Genomic DNA, 21,230 nt, shown 5'->3' with positions numbered 1-21,230 from the left:
AACAATGAGGCAGACAGTCATTTCAAGCAGAGAAAGAATGCAAAGAGTACATTTGTTTTTCAAACTTTTTATTTACAGAGGATTTGTTGTCTGGCTTAACACAGAAACCTTTACAGTGACAAGACCTGCAATTTAAAGCACATATTGATATGACAACCATTATGATTCCAAGACAGAATATATTGACTTTAACTTGTTAAAATTTTTATTGCACACAAACACACACACGCAGACGCACGCACGCACGCACGCACGCACACACACACACACACACACACACACACACACACAAACATGTACACTCTGTTGGCTTCTAACAGATAGTGTAGCGGAATGATTTCACGAGTAACTATAAAGATACGATGTAAAAAACTCTTACTTCAAAAACAAGCTCATCTCCAAAGAAATCCAAAAGAAGAAAACGAAAAAAAAAAGAAAACACAAACAGGCATCATCGACATTTAAGATATTATTGTTCTCATATCTGCTTGCAACAGGTCATATTTACTCATTTATTGTTATTTTTTTTCCCACTCCCAATGTCTCATTGGAAGTTGATGAACATCTATTGCACATTTCTAGATACAGATACGCACGTGTACAAAGTCACAAGTCCCGGCTCTGGTCTCATTTCATTGGGAGGGAATCAAGGAAATGAGACCGAGAAGACGAATCCTACATTTCAATAAATACCTACACCCAACACATTACATTAATAACATGACATTTACAATATATAATAATATTAAAAGATTTGTCTTGAAGGAAGAACATTTTTCACTGGGAATGCTTGTCATTTTTGTTGGATTTTTTTTTTTTTTGCAACAGGGATATAATTGTAATAGTTTCAGCATTTGTCCTTTTATTATTAGAAATGTTATTGTGCTGCTGGTTGGATGGTGGTTTGGACGTTTGCATTTATGCCTCTGGCTCGTAGTCCTGGCTCTCCTGGTGGAAAAGAAGAAAAAGGAGACGAATGTGAGAGATAGACGGGTCACATTTGTTGCACATAAAGACTTTAACTGGTGGTATTGCCAAGCTGCTTTTACTGAGAAGAGTGTCTGAGAGAGTACGTAATGTGTGAAAAGAAAAAAAAAAGAAGCTGGTCAAATTTCAACAAACTTATCTGACGATTCAATGGTAAAACGCATAAAGATCCATTTTATATGATGATAGGAAAGTTAGACTGCATGGAAGTAAAATATAAAAGAACAAATTAAGGATTATATGTTTGCAATTTAGATGGGATTGTGGAGCCAGTCTAAATCAAATATATACATACAAATAGGTGTATATATTATTATTATATATATGTACACATATACACTTCAAGTTTGAGTCCATGGTTCTCGACTGAAAAAAGGCACACCGCCCCCTCTGGATTGGAGGTCAGACGCTGTCTGAAGCAGTGATTTCCAGCCAAATAGTGCCATTTCATAGGACAGTCAAGGAGCTGTTGCCTTAAGTTGCTATGAAAATGTGATTTATATCAAGCATGACTTAAACAACATTTTGACTTTGCATCTGACACCATGAAGTTAGCCTCTTTTCTCTTTAAGAAGCCCGTCGTCACAACAGTACTTCTCCGCTATGCCATTTAGGATGAGTTGTAGGAGCGTTTGCATGATAAGCTCAGCAGACTCTCAGCTCCATCAGGTGTTTGGAAATTTCTACCGCCGCTGGTCTAGTGGAGCTGAGTGGGGAAAATACAGACTGAAGTGCCAAGGAGGAGCAAGCTTTTCTGGCATCCCCCAGTGGCTGCCATGGGGAGATTCAAAGGGTTTCGCAAACACGAATGAAAGGATCAAAAACAGCACTCCAGGTATGTTTCTGATGAGGGAATAATATTACAACAAGCGCATATAGCACAAGAGACACATAAAGCACAAAAAAGTCGACTTTGTATACTACCCCATAAGTACCTTGGTGTTTTGTTCACAACTGATGGTGGATGGATGGACGGATTAGGGTTTCATTTGCACAACTGAAACCCCGTGATGAGAAAGGAGCATTACTTTGAGGGGGATCTTAAAATGTAGATGGGGATATATATTACAGGCTCATTGCCAAGAGTGATGTCACTCTATTGTAACTGAGCTTCAGTGATCCAGCCAACAGAGGGCAGCACAATCCTGCATGAGCATGGTGGGAGAGTTGTGTGCACATTCCCTATTTGCTTGTAATGTACACTGCTCTATTTAGCGCAAAAGAAAAAAAAACAAACGGTAAATGCACATGAGTTCTGCTGGTTTAAAATTAATGCAACACGAAAAAGATGATGCCTTGAAAAAGTGTTTTAAGGCGACTTTCACTGTGCAGCAGTAAGAATTCACATTTACAACAACACAGGGAGACCCTGACATTACCCACAATGCACGAAGGCACAGAGCGTCATCGCCACACCCATTGAGACAGAGCTCGCACATCGCTTGTGTAGCAGAAAATGGGGGAGGGGAAAGAGATGCAGAGGAGTGGGAGAAAGACGAGACAGAGGAGAGCAAGGATGATGCATGCTAATGCCTGCAGGAGCCTGTTCTAGGATTCAATTAGAATTTATTAATATTATTCATATATTAGCCCTAGCAGAAAATAAAATTAAAAAACAGCTGTAAGTAACTGCACTGTAAGGTCTTCAAGTCTTATCTAATTTTCCTTATTCTTTTTTTTTTATCTTAACTAAAACTCCCAGAAAATCATGACTTATTTACTTGTAACACTATCCATATAATCTGTGTTGTGGGGTATTTACTACTGAGGCTATTTAAAATCTGCTTTCAAAGCCATTGACTCTGCACAGTTTGTCTTGCCCCTGACAGTCAAATTCCAAAAATAACCATCTGTGTCGGACTCACATCCTGCCTGTATCTATGAACAGAACGACGACGCGCACACACACGCACACACACACACTCTGTTGCTGGTAGGTGGTGGTATAGTCAGTGTACTCCATGTACCCTTTGTGACAAATGGCTGGGAAAGTCTTCCGATATTATTCCTAGAAAAAGAAAAGAAAAAAAAAAGAACTGCGACCTCAGTGCTTGAGAGGAAGACAAGTGGAGGGCAAATGTGGAGGGCTGTTGAAATACAATCCAGCTTGAATGCAACGCATGTGAATACCGATGCGCCTCCATCTACTGTAAGTGAATGGACTCGTCCCCGCCTGCGACCCAGTGTTTTACATAACACACAAAAAATGCTCTCTGTGGTACAGTCACTGGTTCATGCGAGCACGGTGACGTGTGACTTTCGAAAGAATAGACATGAAGGAGACATTCGTGGCTTATGTTGTGCCGGTTACCTGCTGGGACTCATCATATGCTTCCCCCTCTGGCTCCAGCATCGCCTCTCCTTGGCCCTCCATGGCCTCCTGCCCGTACTCCTCAGGCTGCAGGAAAGGTGAGAGATGAAAATGAGGCGGGAACAGATTCACAGAAGCAGCAGAAATTAAACATATTGGCTTATGAAGATACGTGCTTTGACATGTGTTTAAATAGTAAAATGTTTTCTTCATAAAGCCCCGTGTCTCTCGTTGTGAGATCGATTTCGGTTTCTCTTTGGGATAAGAAAAGTAAAGTACAGACATGCAACCATTTGGCTCTAAAAAACAACGGAAAGCTCTAAACCCATGAAAATCTCTACATTTGGCTTGTGGCATGTTGTATTTCACTTAGTTGTACAAGTCAGCTCCAATTTCAGATCAAACCCAATGAAAAGTCAGATAGCTTTGGGAAGAACCAAACCTGCTCTCAAAATCCAACATGGCTGCCTCGTGCCTAAAATATTAAAACAGTTGCAGAAATTTATTTCAGCACTTCTGTCAGTTTGCATTAGGAAAGTCTCACACGTGACCCTGTGTTCCAGTTTCAATGCTTTATTTGAAAGGGAAATTAAATGTTGTGGATGTAATTGCTGTGGGCAGGAATGAGCTCCAGAAGCAGTCAGGCTTGCAACAAATCTAAAAAAAAAAAGCCTCTGACTGAAGAAACGGTTGCTATATGACAGGACAGTATCATGACTGCCATGACATGCATGTCCAGGACGACACCATCAGCCGTTGGCAAGCAGATCCAAGTTCCCACTTTACAAGAAAAAAGCGAATGCCACAATGATAATATCAGACTGAAGACTGAGAACAATGCTTATTTTTTTTCAGGATGTGCTCATGCTGATGCTGTGCATAAATATTACTGGAAGTGTTTTTATATAATTTTAATTGGTTAATATTGGGCTGTTTCTCATCTAACATTCAGATATGGTTTTAACCGTAGCTTCTGTTTCAATTAGCTAGAAATTTGCGTCACTTACAAACACTTGGTCAATTAGTTAAGAAGCTGTAAAAGATGTTAATAGAGATGTAGCTCCATGTTGTACTTCATGACAACAGTTCAATTTTACAGTACTTGTATTTGCCTAAAGTCAAGATGGGTGGTCAAGCATATGAAAAGCAAACATATGAACACCAGCAAGTGAATTTTGTCACGTTGATTATGAAAGCAGGTGCTCAGCCTACCACTTTAGTCTGAATGAATCCATTGAAAAGCCTCTTTATTTCCTTTTAAACCACATTTGTAAGGACAATTCATTCATGGGTTGAGCAGCAGTCTTGATTATGTGGATTGCATGCAAATCATCTTTGCTTGTGTTGAAGGCCTCAGTGGAAATACAAAACTTGTGATCACAGGAGTTTACCGTAATGCAGAAAGATCCCAAGATTAAACTCTGCAACCAGTCGCAATCACATTTCTCCTCTCTTAGGAACCAAACATTATCTTCTAAGGTGATAACATCCAATTTGTTGCAGTTTTTTTTTTTTTTTTTTTACGAAGAAGTCCTCCATGATGTGAGTTGGAGATGACGAAATGGACTGCCTGCTCGCCTCAACCACAGCTTGTCAACCACACTGGCTGACTTGTGTGTTGCGCTGCGAAAACACTTCAACCACCAACTTTTTCAACTCTGCCGCAGTAGTAGTTTGTAGTAGCAAACAGCTACTTGTTTGCTAATACAAACAAATAATTGACCAACCACAAATTTACCCAGTGTTTGTGTAAAAATGAGTAAAAAGAACAAAGTTCATCATATCCACAGGCATTACTTGTTGACATGGTCAACCCATAAAGTCTGCGTTTCACCTATCAAAATAAAATAAATGGATCAATCATCATATCCAATGTTTGTTTTAGACATTTGTGTTAATGCAATGACACTGTAGCTTTAAAACAAAGAAGATTTTAAATATCTGTCTTTGAATTGAGAGGGAAAATAATTTCAAAGGGTTTTTGTGTTACTTCATTACTGCAGCGCTGCCAGGTTTGGCCTGAGCAGCTGATGCATGTTGTGAAAAAGGACACTGTTCACAATATGCATCAGCTTTTGCCCCACCTGCTTTGGCTGGCCCTGAAAACAAAGCTAGTGGGTCACACGTCATTTATTTTTAAACCCAGCACTAATCAAGTCAATTAGGCCACAGAGGAAGAACAGGCTGTAATCCTTTGTGCTCTGGCAAGATAGTGTCTTTGCTGCAAATCCACCAATGAGATTAACATGGCCTTAGAGGATGCACCATGGGATACCACCACAAAGACACACCTAATCAGATGGATCACCGATTGTGAAAAAGTGAACGAGATATAAACTGATTTTGATAACATTTTACGATTGGTTGTATGTCTTTACGTAGACACAGTAGAAACATTTCATTCAGGCGCTCACAAAAATGTTCATATCGTAATATTTAAAAAAGTTCTTCTTCGCGCTCTCAAGGTATAAATAGAAGATTCTACGTTTCATTTTTCTAGCTATGTAGCCAACCACGTCCCTCACTGTTACTGAAACTGTATGAACTCCTCAAAACCTTTTAAGGTGTCCATAAGCCAGCAAGACATTAGCAGGATATCCTCTGAGAAGAGTTAGTCAGCAAATCTCAGAGATGGATTAGATTAGACTGAGATTAGAGGTGCTTTGAACTCATTCATCTCTTCTTACTCTTTGCTATGCGCCTCAAAACATTCCTGAAGCTTTTAAAACGTGTGAAAAACACTTTTTTAAGTCTGTTTATGTGAAAAGGTTTTTGTAAAATTTGTAGCGCGACGTCTCAATATCCATCCTGCAGCTAGTATGACTTACTAATATTTCCTGAACCACATTTAAGGAGAAAAAAAACATAACTAGCTTTGACAGAAATGTTCAGACTCCGTTCTGACAATAAGGCACTCTTCTATAGTTTGTTAATTTTCAAATGTCTGGCGGGGTTGTTTTAATGTATTGAGTGATTGGTGTGTCAGTGCGAGTAAATTGCTCAATACAGCGTGAACAGTGTAACAGTCTGCTGTTTTATCACTCGTATGCATCGAGCCACTGAGTGGGCAAAGAGAACAAGCTGTCAGATTTATTATGTTAGTGAAACAGTGGAGAAAAGACCAGCGTTTACCTTTTCACAGACAATCTGAATAGTTAGGCCAAATGTGACTTTGATAACAGTGGAAGACCAGTTTGTGTACCAGGTGAAGAAACCATTAAATATAATTGACTCAAATTTCAGTCACAATTAGAACATTGAGAACTAAATATGTAGAGTGGAATAATTTAAAGTAACCCATCTTCACCGATTGTATCATTTTATTGGCTCATTGGTTTCATCACAGTGATAATAGGTTAGGTTACCATTTTAGTTGCTGGCAACAGATTCTTCCTGCTTAACTGTGTGACTGAAATGTAAGACAACACAAGTATGATTTTATTTGATTAATTAATTAATTTCATTGAATGGAAGAACACAAAGTAGTTTGTGTAGAGCAGACATTTTATGTTTTTGTTATTTTAAGTTTATTTTCACTTCGGTTGCATGCTTTTTAACTTGCTTTTCAGTATGTGTTACTGTCCCTTTAAGATCCACGGTTTTGTTTTATTCTTTGTGTTTCAAATACTTTTTTTTCTTCATTGTCTTGTGATGTCTAGTCAAACAACAGGCCTTGTTCTGATTTTGGATTAAAATTGAACAAACTCTTAGCGTTTTTGTGAAATTAAATTTACTTCTTAAGAGACGCCGGCCTCGGGTAATAGATCTGCGCTTAGATTCTTTTCGACCCATAAACTAACCATAACAGGATTTTAGACTCTGGATGCTGGTCACCATTAGCATCTATGGTTACGGCAATTCAGCAAAAAAATAAATAAAAAAATTAAAAATCCATGTCTCATATGATGGGGGATTTTTAGACAGACCCGCTGCACTCACGTTCATGTCAGTCGGGAACTCGTCCTTCTTCACCAGACCAGTGGCAGCAACGATGTTCCCCATCGCTCCGGTGGTCTTCTCAGCCACTGCAGACACACACACACACGCACACACACACAAATGTAACTCTATCATGCTAAACCCTACAGATACACTAAAAGCAAAATGCTGTCCTCTTGTGTTTCATAATTGACCTTCACTTAGCCTCGTAATGAGAGAGCTTTTAAACGATTTAGGTTTTGCTACAATAAGGAAATGATTATTTCTTAGTGTAAGAATGACATTTTTAAAATGAAAGATAAGCAGGGACTCATCTGGAGTCTGCTGATTTTACACTTGACTGCCGATTGAAAACCAAAAAAAAAAATCCAATCTTTTGTCGAGTCAGTGAACACACCACACCTAAGCCTTCATATGCGGTGCTAGAAACAACACTCTTTGGTGGGGAAGTTGTAACAGAAGAATGACGATTTAGCTACTTTCTGAGAAATTAAGTCAATGATCAAGAAAAACTGTAAATTATATATTTTTTAAATTGGCATGTTGACTCCTCCTGCAGTAACAACAAGAGGTGAGACCTTTCCAGACAGCATAAGTTGAACATGTTACTGCAACAGTCCAGTTTTATGTCTCTTGGAGGACATCGAATTAGAAAATTGTAAACCCCATAGTTAGTATCAGGGTCTATTTAGAGGGAATACACACAGCTAGCAGCTAGCAATGCTAACCCTGCTAACCACGCTAAATGCAAGTATAAACCGCTAAAGACAGTTTAGGGTGTCACCTCTGGGATAATTTTGTTGAAGGTGAAATCCTGTTAAACTGCGAAGCTGTGTAATGACCGCTCCTCCTTACGCACATTGTGTTGCTACCTCCACCTCTAGGAGGTAAAAAGATTTATGATTGTTCACAGAAAGCCTGCTCCTTTTAGGATCAATGTATTCAAAAAAAGATTTATCAGCTTAACAGTTGATCAGAAATTGGAGCTTTTTTCTCAAACATTTGGTTGGAATTGGCTGATATTGATTTTGAGTGGATTCTGTAAAAAAAAAAAAAAAAAGTAGTACAAAGAGACATTTCACTGAGTATTCTGTGAAATGGCTCTTAACATTTCAAGATGTGCAAAACAGAAAGAGAAAAGTTACAAAGATATAATCTTTCATGTAAAGAAATGCAGCATAATTCTTTCTGAGCTGCTTTGAAACCTCTGTTTCATAACCTGATGAATTTTGCTGTGTTTGTACATTTTCATTGATTCAGAAAGAAGCAGCTCTGTGGCGTCCAACTGTTTCTGTGAAAGCCATTGTTTTATTGCTATTAGCCCACACAAAGGGGGTGAGCTGCACACAATCAGACACTGTCCACAAAACCTCTCGTCTGTGCATCTCCTATTAACATGCTATTGACAGACGGAAACCTCACCTGTGCCCACGCTGTCTTTGGCCTTGGTACCTGAAATACGGAAAGAGGGAAGAAAATTGTTCAGAAAATGAACTCGACTCCTCCGGAAACTCTTTGCTCGTGTCTGCTTGGGTAAAAAAAACAAACATATTTGCTAAACTTTGTCTCAGTAAACTGAACTGAAAGTCGTCCGGTTCAGTCTGCATTTCAATTTACGTCCAGTTGTCGTCAAGACGCGTAGCCTGACTAATTGAACGCTTTCCAGTATTTACTTCTGAGGTTCTTCCATGATGGTCATGTACTTATTCTGATTACATCTGAAGTGTCACTACCAAACAGAATTAGCTTAAAATGAAGTAAAACAGTGCAACTTTTCATCACTGACCGCATGATATAAACGAGAAGCATTAACCTTTCAGGTTTCTCAGTGGTTATACCGGGACAGGTTATAAAACTTTATAGCCAGTTTAAACTACGACGCAGCCATTGTTCAAGTCTCTGACCTTTGGTAGACCTCATTCATCTACGCTGAACTCCATCAAGCTATTAAGGCAATCTACTGTGTGCCTACTGATCACTCAGTGCCTGTCATCCTACGTGGTGCTCAGCACACCCTTCTTTTGGCTACTGAGGGCTGAGAAAAGACAAATGTGGATGAAGTGCAGAGTTGAACCCTGAAAGAAAACATATCAGAGTGGTGCAAACATACCATAGCTGTGATTGGAATATCAAGATGATACCGACATGCATGGAAACACATGTGAAATACAGAGTTATATAAAACACCCTGAAACAAAATATTAAGTCTAGAAAGAAATGCAATAAAGAAATGGGAGTGACTCCTTCTATTTGGCTTTTCAGCCTTGAGCAAAGGCCAAATAAATAAAGTTCTATTTATATTTATAGGGAAAAATATATTTGAATGGAAGGGCTAATCATTTTTAGTAACCTGCAATATATTACTATTGTATTTAAATATGTGTTGTAATCTCCCCCAAAATTATTATTATTCCTGATAGAGATGCTTAAAAAGTCTTTAAAAGTCACAGCTGCACATGCTAACAACAAAAATAAGCCACAATGAGATTTTATTAGTGGCTCGCCATTCGTTAATGCAAATATATATATATATCTTTTTCTGATATAACATGTGTCAGTCATGCCAGGTTACACTGATAACACCTTCGGTGTGAATGCTCTTACTGAGTGAAGACAATTTTAATTTGGCTTTTTCCAGTCACTGAGGGGTTTTAAATGAAGTGTGAGGAACCAGAGATATGTAAAAATCTTGAGAGGAAACAGATCTGTCTTGTTTAGGCTGGAAGAAAATGAGGAGGAGGAGAGAGAGATATAGATCATTACAGGAAGTTACTCTGTTGAAATCTTTTAAACTTTGGATTTGAAAATATTGGCAACCTTTTGGAAATCAGAGTTGATGAGAAATCGGCCACAAACTCTTGAATGCTGGATTTCAAGAAACATTTGCTTTCCACAAAAAAAATAAATAAAAATCTCAAGAGCCATATGCAGAAAAACATGCCAAGAACCTAAAATAATTGCATCTAAAACATCTTATAATGCAAATTATAAGTGCTTCTGTTGATCAGAAAGCCTAGGGACTTTTGAGAAGTAATCTAAGACTCTCTGTCTTCCTGAATTAAACGTAAAATATTGCTCAGTGGATAATTTCTCATAGCTACTTTTCAAAATAGCTACAAAAAAAACAAAAAAAAAACAATTCCCTAAACTTACTAATGTCTAAGTAAGATAAGTGTTCAAAACGACTGGAACTCTGACAAATGTGGCGAGACAAGAACTTAAGTTTATCTTACCGCCACACAAATAAAGTAGCGTGGCAAGAAAATCTTAAAAGCCCATCAGCGGAGGATGGCAGACCATTCTTTCAGAGTGAGAATATACTGCCACAATAAAAGTTTAATTATATCTAAGGGATTTTGCACATCTTTAGCAAGTACTTTTTTTTTTTTTACTTTATGACTTCTGTGACTAAAAATATAATTAGTATCATCAATATTTAAGCACAGAAAAGAATTGCCAAGCGTTGATGTAACAGCTATGATCCAGAGAAGCGATACGTAAGTTTTTCTACTCTTACGTTAGATATGTGGTATATGAATCAGTGAATTTGCCTGTTTACTGCAACGTGAATTGCATGCTGCTTCCTCCTCCTTGCCTCTCTCATTTTGCTCAGCTGGGTGGGTGGTCTTCAGTAGCAGCAGCTGTCAAAAGGAAGGTCTCGGATGAATCAAATCGCTGCTACCCCTCCTCCAAGAGGAGCCTCCGAGCAAACACATAAGCAGTTTTCCAGGGCACCACCAGGCCCAACATGCAGCAACAGAGAAGAAGCAAAAATTGCCCCTTTTTTCCCCCCCTTGCTGCTCAGTGTGGGCACAATAGAAATGAGTCTGCCCATGTTGTGACTGCAGTCTGACATATTTGGAGTCCTGTTGAAAGTCGGGGGGCACTGTGCTAAATGTGCTGGGTAGTAGGATGTCATCTATAGACTGGCAAATCTGACAACGTTGGCTAAAAATAGGCAAGGTTCTCTGAATGCAACAAAAAGTGCTAACCATTGCAGAATAACCAGAACAAGCTGATGAATTCAGAGGGGCGAGGGGTTCACTGCTATTCTTACTCCCTGAACTTCATCATAATGTGTCACATTACAGCCAGAAATCTCAATGTGTTTTAGAGGGATTTCATGTCACAGCCCAACACAAAGTAGAGCACAGTTGCAAAATGGAAGCAAGCTCAGATTTAGAGATCGGGAGACGAGCTCCGTCGTCCGGGGAAGGCTTAGATTAGAGCTGCTGTTCTTTAATCCCGGCGCGCCTCACTCTGGAGGTTTTTCAGGGCTGTATAGCCCTCCTAGCCAAAGAACGCCTTGGGAATCCCCAGAGTGAGTTGGAGAGTGTCTCTCTGATCCTGGACTATAATCCAGTCATTGATAAGCAGAAAATTGTGGATGGATAGTTGTCCTGTCAAAAGATTATCCCTCTTGAGCTGTGGGTCTGCAGCTCCCCCAGAGACACCATGGGTCCCTTTTGCTCCTTCGTTTATAAATGCTGTCCTTGTCCTTAAACACATGTGGACTCTATTTACTAGCTAGGTGACTTCTGAAGTGAAATGGGTGAACTATTTAGAGGTTTAGAGGTTTCTAAATAGTTCACCTATATTATATTTTTTCTCATGCCAGGCATAAGAAGAAATATGCCTGGCATATTTTTACTTATCTTTCTTCTTCCAATCAGCAATTATGCACTTCCTGGTATTGGTCTAGCTCATAAAATTCTGATGTAATATGTTGAAGTCTCTGGCTATGATGTGACAAAATGTGAAAAAGTTCCAGAACGAGTAAAACCTCTGCAGAAACAGCCAAAACAGTTCCCTAAAATTGTGACTTTTTACATGTATTTAATAATCCCCAGAGTATTTAAAATTAATATAACTAGTCATTACATAGAGATATGCATCAGTTTTTGTTTCCTCTATGATGTTGTGTTTTAAATGTAATTTTAAACATCAACTCTTTGGATTCAAAAGTGGCAGAGTGAAACACCGAAACAAAAAAAAAATGACTCAAAGAAACAGATCTTAAAATAAAGAGAGGATCAAGTCTTTCTTACCATAGTTCTATATGAAAGAACCATGTTTTTCGGACTATAAGCTGCTACTTTTTTCCCAAGCTTTGAACCATGCATATTAATAAAGTCCTTAATATTTCTGTGTTCTTGTGAAAAACCGAGAGCGGCGGAGATATCAGCGGCTTATAGCCCGATGAGGCTTATATACATTTTCATTTTTTATTTTTTTTAATTGTAGGTGCGGCTTATAGTACGGAACACTCTATAGTCCAGAAAATACGGTATTTACTACATAGCAGCATATGACACTAAGAACATTACTGAAGCTGTATGCTACAAAACATATCATATTATGCAGAAATAATTGTTCTTGCACCAAAATCTTAATAAAAGCTTCTTTTTTTTCTTTTTTTTACTAATATCAATTTCTAATTTACTTTCCCTTCAATATATTTTGCATGCTTATTTAATATTTTGGATTGCATTAGACTTTAGCTACAAATTTGTAAGCTACATTTCAAAAAAAGAGATGCAAATACTTGGGCAAGTAAATACGAGCAAGGTTAAAGAAAATCAGCCTGTACTAAAAAAAAAAAAAAAAAAAAAAAAATATATATATATATATATATATATATATATATATATATATATTTTGTCTGTTTAGGTGGTTTGACCGCAGGCTCAGCCTTTTGTAATCTGCTGCTGTGCGGGGTGAAGAGCTCCCCCTTGACATCCACCACCCCAACCCTGTTTCCACCTCCTGCTCATAACATTTAAACACGCAAATGATGCAAGAAAAAAAAAAAAACACATGAAACCTCTCCTATACCTGATGCATTATTTACGACTATGGCACAGCTAAAAACTTAGAGCAAGTGCTGGGCTGCTGCGTTTGATCTCATGTGAAACTGGAATATATTCCAACTCATTTTTGCTCTGCAGACATTAGTTAAACGTAGGCATTGATTGGGTGATTCATCATATTTCTGTTATAAGGAATATGATGAATCTCCCCGTCTGATGATGAATTAGTCGCAAAGAGCTGTGGAAATGTCCTCCTGCTGGAATACAAATTTGACCGAATATTAAACCCATGCGGGTTCTTCTTTCTCCTGATTACTTTGTGCAAGAAACAGGACTTCCACCCATTCAGTAAGAAAGGTTACTGTATTTATTTATTTATTTTTTTGTGCAAAAATATTGAAGAAGGGTCGAAATGCAGAAACATGTCTTTCTTGTATTGGTCGTAGAAGGACAGTCTCACAGCACATTTAGATGCACTTGCATGAAATTAAGCAGCAAACATCACTCTGAGAGCACCTCACCTACAAACATGACTCCTTCCTTGGTCTTTTCCGCCGCCACTGCAACTCCTTCCTTGGTCTTTTCTGCGGCCACAGCCATCCCCTCCTTTGCTTTAGACAAACCCTTCATAAACACATCCATCTTGGCCGAGTACTGTGGATAGATGGACCATATGAGCAGTCAGTGACAATCACAGACTAAATGACACGTACAAAATAAGCTCCAGCTCCACATGTATTTAAATCCTTATCGCTCATGTGTATTTTTTTGCATCCTAGTGCTTGGCTAACTGCATTGTAGCTGTGTTTTTTTATGAAGCCTTGATGTAATTTAGTGGAACACCAGTTGGAGGTGGTGAAACAGGCAGCACCGCCTCCTGTGGTAGATCGTGACGGCTGCAGTTCAGTCAGCTGCCAGTGGTAAAAAAAAGAAAAAAAAAAGAAAAGAAAAAAAAGCCTCTCTGCTCACTCATGCATTCAACCCCCTTTTTTCAAAATCATGTCAGTGCATGAAATATTTATAGGGAAAAATATATTTGAATGGAAGGGCTAATCATGGAAGCGCTCATTAATTATTGCTCGAATTAAATGTTACTCCAAGTGGCAGCGAGAAGACAGAGGACTCCACCTGGCCCGTTTTACACATAAGGGACTACACGGTATACTATATTACATTATATCAGGAGGTTGGACTTAATTTATATTTTAAGGGCCACGTTGCTGTGCGAAGGGAGGCACGATTAAATCACCAATACAAGAAACGGTCTACTATTAAACGAAAACATGCGTAAAGCCTCAGATTAACAGCTTGGACTAATATTAGGCGCCAATCCCTTCAGAGACTCTCTCTGGATGGTGCAGGTCAAGCATTCTTCATCCAGCATCTGCAGCCTAAATTATATGCATCAAGTTACACCACGTCCACCTCGCATCACGTCTCCATCCGTCTTTACACACATACGAGCCCCTTTTTTTTTTTTATTTAATTTTATTTTCCCCCCGCCGTGCTCCAAATCCATCGCGGTCTATAAATTTACATACGTCCACTTTCTTCACCCAGCTCCGGGTTGCTTAATGCACGACGCAAACCGGTTTCCTTACTATGTACGACGACGCTCCCAGGCATGGCCATCAAATGGTGGTGACCTCTATACGCTTAGCCGTCAACATGAACGATGAGACGGGCACATGGAGAGTCGTCCCTTACCTCGTTTGCAGATCGCCTTCGACTTGTCCCCTTATGGTCCCGTCACACCCGCACGCGAAACTATCGTCTGAATCGGAGATATCTTCAGATGATCTCTAGGTGGGCCTTCCTCGGGCAGATCTCCACTAAACAGGGACGGCCCCCTTTACAGTGCGGCTCAGAATATCACGTATGCCGCCCTCCTCCTCCTCTTCCTCACGCTGCCCTCCCCCCCTCCTCCTCCCTCTTCAGTTTCATCTCTCTTCCCTCACCGGTTCCCTTCTTTATCGATCAGTCCAGATGTTACTGCACAGGAAATCAATTTAACTAAGCCCGTCTCATCGTCTGCTTCCCCCCCCCATACACACACACGTCAAACACAGTAGATAAATGTAGCGTGAAGGCGGCGCACATTTGTGTTTTCTAGATTCAGTTATAACTTTACATTTTTGAACTTATAGCCAACAAAACAAAACAAAACAAAATATTGGGATTTTCAGCGTTCTGAGTTGCTCATTTGACAGAATGCCCACAGGACAAATGCACTACTTCACAGTTTGAAAATTGTGTCAACGACTGAATATTTTTCTGCTCTTGCTATTTGAACTAAAAAAACATGATGCACCTTGTAAACTGGCTGCAAGTAATTCAGAGCAATAGACAACGATCATTTATTTTACATTCAAACGAGCAAATGGGTGATAATTCTGTCTGATCTTTATGTAGAAGTTAAAATAGCTTTTATTTTTTGGGGGGGGTAAATAATAATTAGGGTTGACTGAACACAATCTTGAAACACAATCTGCAGTTTAGACATTTTGATGAATGGATAGGGAATTGTAAAACAAGTTGCTGTGATGATGCAAAAATGATCAAAAAATATTTGAAATGTTTCTCTTCTCGGAGACATAATCCAAACCAGCACCATGTATTGGCAGTTTTCACTTTCTAAGAAAATTACCAATACAGTTGGTTGTCCAACCTGTTTGTCTAATAAATAATGCAAACTAGTTCATGTTTGTCATACTTTTAAACTGAAAGATTTCAGTGTTGACTTACTAATTAACTCCAGTACATCTCTTAAATGCACAATGTGGGGATACCAAAGAGGATTAATGCTGGTGGCTATTGGGCTAGCTCTTAAATAAAGATATGGTTTGGGACACCAATTTTAGAGCCATTCTACTTGATGGCACATCAGATGCATCCCTTAATTGGGTAAACACAGCATATCGATTAAAATGAAATACAAATGGAAAAAGTACATCTGGTACAACAGGCAGTATTCAACAAGGTTTTATTCAGATTAGTCAGACCAGTTCCCATTACATGTGTCAGTCCTGCTGATTGCCATCCCATGTTACTACGTTGATGAAAAAGGGTTAAATTCCCCCCACCCCCATTCTAATCTTCCCCCTTTTTTTAAACCCTCAATCTCTGACGTATACGCCCAGTGACGATATCCTCCATGTGAAACGAAATCCTGCCTTTTTTCTTTTTTTTTTAAATACCCCCAGCGCCCCCCTTCCCAGTTTGAGGAAATCCCAGACATGAGTGGGCAGCCTACAGTTTTCATCCAGTTGCGTGGATCTGACCAGAATGTGCCACATTCTGCAACAAGGTGACCTAGAAAGGAAAGAGGAGGGTTGAAGAAAAGGTGTAGATTTTATTTCTGAAACCACACCGCCACAGATTCGCGAAATCACCCCAAAAAGATTGAAATTTAGTTAAAGAAAATAAAATAAAATTCCCTTGATAATCACAGTCACAGATTTCAGCGAGCTTTTCTTGGTACTGAAATGAGTCACTGTCCGTGGTGCTGATCCGCCATGTCCGGTGGAGTACGTGTTGGGCAACATGAAAACAAAACACAATTAACCGCAGTCAATTTTTCAATCAACATCTTTAAATAAGACAGTATTTTTTTTAGTTAGTATTTAATCAACTAAAATACATTTACTTGTCGCATAAAAGGGCATTAAGCGTGTTCAGTGGTGCTCCTTTGGTTTGTCCTGTAACGGCTTGTTTTCTTGTGAGCGTACTCTGCCCTCTTGTGGTTTTATGTGAAAACGACACGCTGATCATTTTTCAATTGCGTTCTTTGGGGTTAAAAGAAAGTCTTCGTGAGGCCACGAAGCTCTAAACAAACAAACAAAATTAAAAAAAAAACCCTAATAACTATACTACTTTTTAATAGGCAGCTTTAAACAGCTGGTAATTCTTCCAAGCAACTTTGAACAGATATAGTTCACATTAAACATTCATTGTTGATGGCCACTTAACTACAAAGAGATAAACACAAGTGCAAGTGTCTTAAGAAAATTAAGATTTTAAATAAAATGTTTCTGTACCCTCCTTGAATCAGCTCTTTCTTAAAGAATTGCATAGAGACAATCTAAACATGGATTCATTATGCCTTTCACACAATTAACTCAAGTGCAAAATCCACATAAAAAAAAAAAACACTGGACAAAACTCTGAAATTCACTCTCCTCACTCCATCATTACTCTGCATATAGAGTGCTTTGCAAAAATACTCACTACTTTAAAATATTTTATGGGGATTTTATGCACATTATTTCAGCAGTGTAACTCTGAAACTTGATGAACAGTTGTATTGAATCCCTTTTCTTTCAACATCTAGTGCTACACTTTTCTAGCTAATGAATTGAGTCCAACTGGACTCTAATTCCTGGCTTTCTACCTTAACTAATAGAAAAAGAAGAAAACATTAACATGCAAAATATGTTGTGATCTACAAATCTGGCCATTATGAAAAAAGGATGGTAAAGAAAGTCATCTTCAGTGTGGGGTCTTTTCACACCCCTGTTTTCTGTCTGTCATTTGGGGTCTGGTTCCGGCAGGAGGATCGGGCCATCTGATGTTGGGTCTGGGATCCGGTGTGGTTTGGTGGCTCGGTGTCATCTGCTCTGTTGCTTTATCTTGCTGTTGCGGCGTGCTGAGAGGTGAGGGGCTGGATGTGGTGGGGGGAATGGGGAGTGGGGCTGTGTGTTCAGCTCGTGCTGTGCTCTCATCAGCTTTTGTGGTGAATGAAAAGGTTAATTAATCATGGAACTGGGGTGCCCACTGTGGATGCGAGATTCGTGGCGTCTCTGCTTGGGGGCATATGTTCGATGTTTGTGTGCTGGTTGGGGGTGGTTCTGTGGGTGAACTCATGTCGGAGCTTATGGGCGGTGGGAGGTCTGTGGAGTTGGGGTTAGATGGGGTAAGAACTCCCTGGGAGGTTGGGGCTGTTTATTCTGGGGGCTGCTCCAGCTGCCTGGCTCATCTGGAGTGTATGGACTCTTTCTGACGCCGTCTCTGGACGAGGTCAGCGTCTGGGCCCAGTCACTCGGGTGATGCCTGCCCCTCATCAGGGGTCAGCGGACGGGTTACCCCTTTTGAAGGAGTTACCTGTACCTGGGAGTACAGAGTTCAGTGGGGAGTGCACGTGGGTGTATGGAGTCTAAATTTGAGTGTGTTTACATTGGGTCAATTTTCAAATAACTTTTTTATTTAAAATATTGGTTTATACATATATACACACACACAAATAGTTCTTAGTTACAACATATTCTGATTATTTTATTTTACATATTTCATTATGTTTTATGCCAGTTTATTATATCCAAAAACTTGCCTTATAAACATAAGTGTACAGAAGAGTCTTTGACCCAAACAGCAGAAAGAGGCGACACGTTTTCTCTCTCTGTCCAATGATTTTAATTCGTAGGATAGATTACAGTAATGCTCTGCTTTCTGGTTTTCCCAATAGATCAATAGCTCTATTACAGTTACTTCAGAACTAGACAAATGCTGATAATAATCAGAAGCGAGCTCACATCACAACAATTTTATACTTTCTGCATTGGCTACCCATCTGTCTTATAATTTATTTTAGAGCGCTTCTTCTCCTGTTTGAGACTCCTATTGGTCTTAGCCCACCCTGGTTTTCAGATTTATTTTAGCCCCTCCAGATCCAGCAGATCTTCTGGACAGGGTCTTCTGTTCCTCATCGCTCCACCATCCATTCTTGACAGCTGGTATCAGGTTTTTATACTAATGTAGGAATATGTTTTCACCGTACTGGATAAATGGGACAAACATTTTAATGTCTTCCAAAATTCTAAAAGTTGTATCCAGATATAACTTTTCCAAACCCAAGTGCACCATAATTTATTCACAATTTAAGTTATTATTTTATATCCTAATCTTTTTAGGATTATCAGAGCAGTTCTCTGACTTTTATGACTGTTTGTGAATTTTTTTTATTGCTATTTCAGGTGTTTAAAATACATGTCAGACTTAAAAGAAATTGTTTAAAATTGCACACTAGCTATTGCAGCTCCATTTAAGCCACCATGTTGCGAGGGGCAAAACCTCTCCAAGTCTGCCTTGTTGGTAGACTTGGAGCCAACATGGCATCTCAAAATTGGCGCAACCAGATCTGAACTGGTTGAAAACTATCTTGGTCTCACTTCTCAATGACTCATACTGAACTGTGACATCATGGCATAATTTTATCAGTTCTGTTCTTATTTGTATGTTTTTACAGGAAGGTTTACATTGAAAAGAAGCAGCGTTTATTCCATATGCACAGTTCCTTGCTGTCCGAAAATGTCAGTGCTGGACTTATCGCTTCATCTGTTGTTATTTTAATACCTGAACATTAGCAGGCAAGTATTTATGAGCAACAACTGAAACTAACCAATTTGCCTAATTTTCCTAATACTCAGGTGATGCATTGAGTTATTAATCTATTGTTGCACAAAGCTCTTACAGATGTTAGATAGTAAAAACAATAATGCCTAATTCTGAGAAGGACTGAGGATTTCATAAAGATTCCTTACAATTTTGCAGTCAAACAAATTAATCACACAAAAGGGACTTTGAGAAAAAAAAAAACTGCTCAAGGAGCAGTATTATATATCTTCTGGGCAAAGTGCCACTTTATAGCCCAATCAAGTAACTATGTTACCTTGAGTTGTTGCCTTATAATCAAACATGACTTGAAAACAATTTGATTTTGCAATTTGACGCCTTGAAATTGGGCCTCTGTCTCTTTAAGAAGCTCCTGCACATCAGTGACACTCTCCCTTCACCCCGTCATCGCAACAACGTCCCTCTACTAAGATTTTAACAACACTTTACCAGCGTTGCACTGAGAAATAGCTCATATAATGAGCTCAGCAGATGCACGGCTCCACCAGGTGTTTGCTAATTGCTGCCGCCGCTCATCTGAAGGCGCCGAGCGGGGGAGTCGCGACACGAGGGAGGCCTGCTCTGTGAGGCGGAAGCTCGGCTGGAGACTGCAGCTCCGAGGAGAGAAGGCAGCGCCCGGTGAGACCGCACGTTTCTGCACTCAGAGTAACTACCAGGTGGAGATTAAAGGATTTCTCAAACATGCATGATAGAATCAAAGCAACTCTCCCGGTATGTTTTTGATGAAGGAAGGGCATCATAACATGGTATAAAGTTCAAAAAAGTTGATTTTACATGACGCTGTCCCTTAATGTTGGAGCTTCAGGAGTTCTTGTCTGCTTCACCTGGTTTGTGATCCGTTCTACTTAAGAATCATTCCAGTGGATGCATCACAGTTGGATTTGGTTCTGATTGGGCCCCTCTCTCAGTAAAAACGTTTTCTTCTTGACAGTGTTTTAATGATCAGCATGGCCTAAAATCAGCTCTCAGTAGGATTACTTTTATTCAAATTAAAGGAGCTTGCTGCTAATAAGGGTCCAGCGTGCATCCTTCGAGGATTTAGTTTTCCAGTCCATTTAATAAATATCCCTTTACTACACTAAATTGCACAACTCCTGTGTAAACAACTTTCATCCTTGCAGTCCCTTTGAATTGAGGCTCGGTGGATTGGAATAACGTCTGCCCATTAACCCCCAAACTGCTAAGACATGCTCACTGGTGCACAGCTGAACATTGCATTTGCACAGGTTTGTGCCCGCTGGTTCATGTAAATGAGTGACGTGAACATCTGAAGGAGGCTGAGCAGAACTCCACTGAGCCGGCAGGCCAAAAATAAAGGTGATTCACTGTGCGTTATGATCTCGGAAATAAATTGTGCAATAAAATGTTCTCTGCGCGCAGTTCCTAAATCGCAAGCACAGCCGGAATCTCAGCCTCGGTTGGCAGAGGTCCCCGCAGCCCCCAGTGAACCCGTCTTTATTTATCATGCCCTCTTTTTTTTTTTTTTTTTTTACAACCGGCGCTCGCGCGAGGCCTTTCTCCTCAACAGATCCATTGAGTGGATTCAGTCAGTCAAAGCAAGCATTATATAATTCCAATCAATTTGTGTTATAAAATCTTGACATAAGCTGAGGCCGCCACACAGCAGAAATTTACAGCTGTTTAGACTGCAAGTCATTTCCCCGTGGCGTGTGCATACATACTGCATCTGCCTTTGGAGCTAAGTGCAAATAAAAACCTTGCCTGGGGAGGACTTCAAACGAGAGTTTTACTCCTTCTCCGAAGCGGGCATGAAT

The 21,230-nt window shown here is 39.5% G+C and overlaps 1 protein-coding gene across 2 annotated transcripts; it reads right to left on the bottom strand.

Moving 5' to 3' along the window:
- Positions 1-47: 47 nt before the first annotated feature.
- sncb (synuclein, beta) lies at positions 48-15,016 on the bottom strand. Of its 2 annotated transcripts, XM_014993666.2 has the most exons (6): positions 14,755-15,016; positions 13,569-13,701; positions 8,660-8,689; positions 7,238-7,323; positions 3,299-3,385; positions 48-948 (listed from the first exon to the last, which is right to left on the bottom strand). In XM_014993666.2, exons 2-6 carry the CDS (start codon positions 13,687-13,689, stop codon positions 919-921), a joined length of 354 nt encoding a protein of 117 aa, XP_014849152.1. In that variant the 5' UTR covers positions 13,690-13,701; positions 14,755-15,016; the 3' UTR covers positions 48-918. The 2 variants fall into 2 exon arrangements, with proteins under 2 accessions (XP_014849152.1, XP_087865843.1); XM_088009717.1 differs by having other exon boundaries at positions 13,569-15,016.
- Between the last annotated feature and the right edge of the window lie 6,214 nt (positions 15,017-21,230).

Source organism: Poecilia mexicana, unplaced genomic scaffold (genome assembly GCF_051168715.1).
Source record: "Poecilia mexicana isolate PSO_F unplaced genomic scaffold, ASM5116871v1 scaffold_10, whole genome shotgun sequence".
NCBI classification, from domain to species: Eukaryota; Metazoa; Chordata; class Actinopteri; order Cyprinodontiformes; family Poeciliidae; genus Poecilia; species Poecilia mexicana.
The sequence above is the reverse complement of the archived record's forward strand: the minus strand, read 5'-3'. Positions and strand labels throughout refer to the sequence as shown.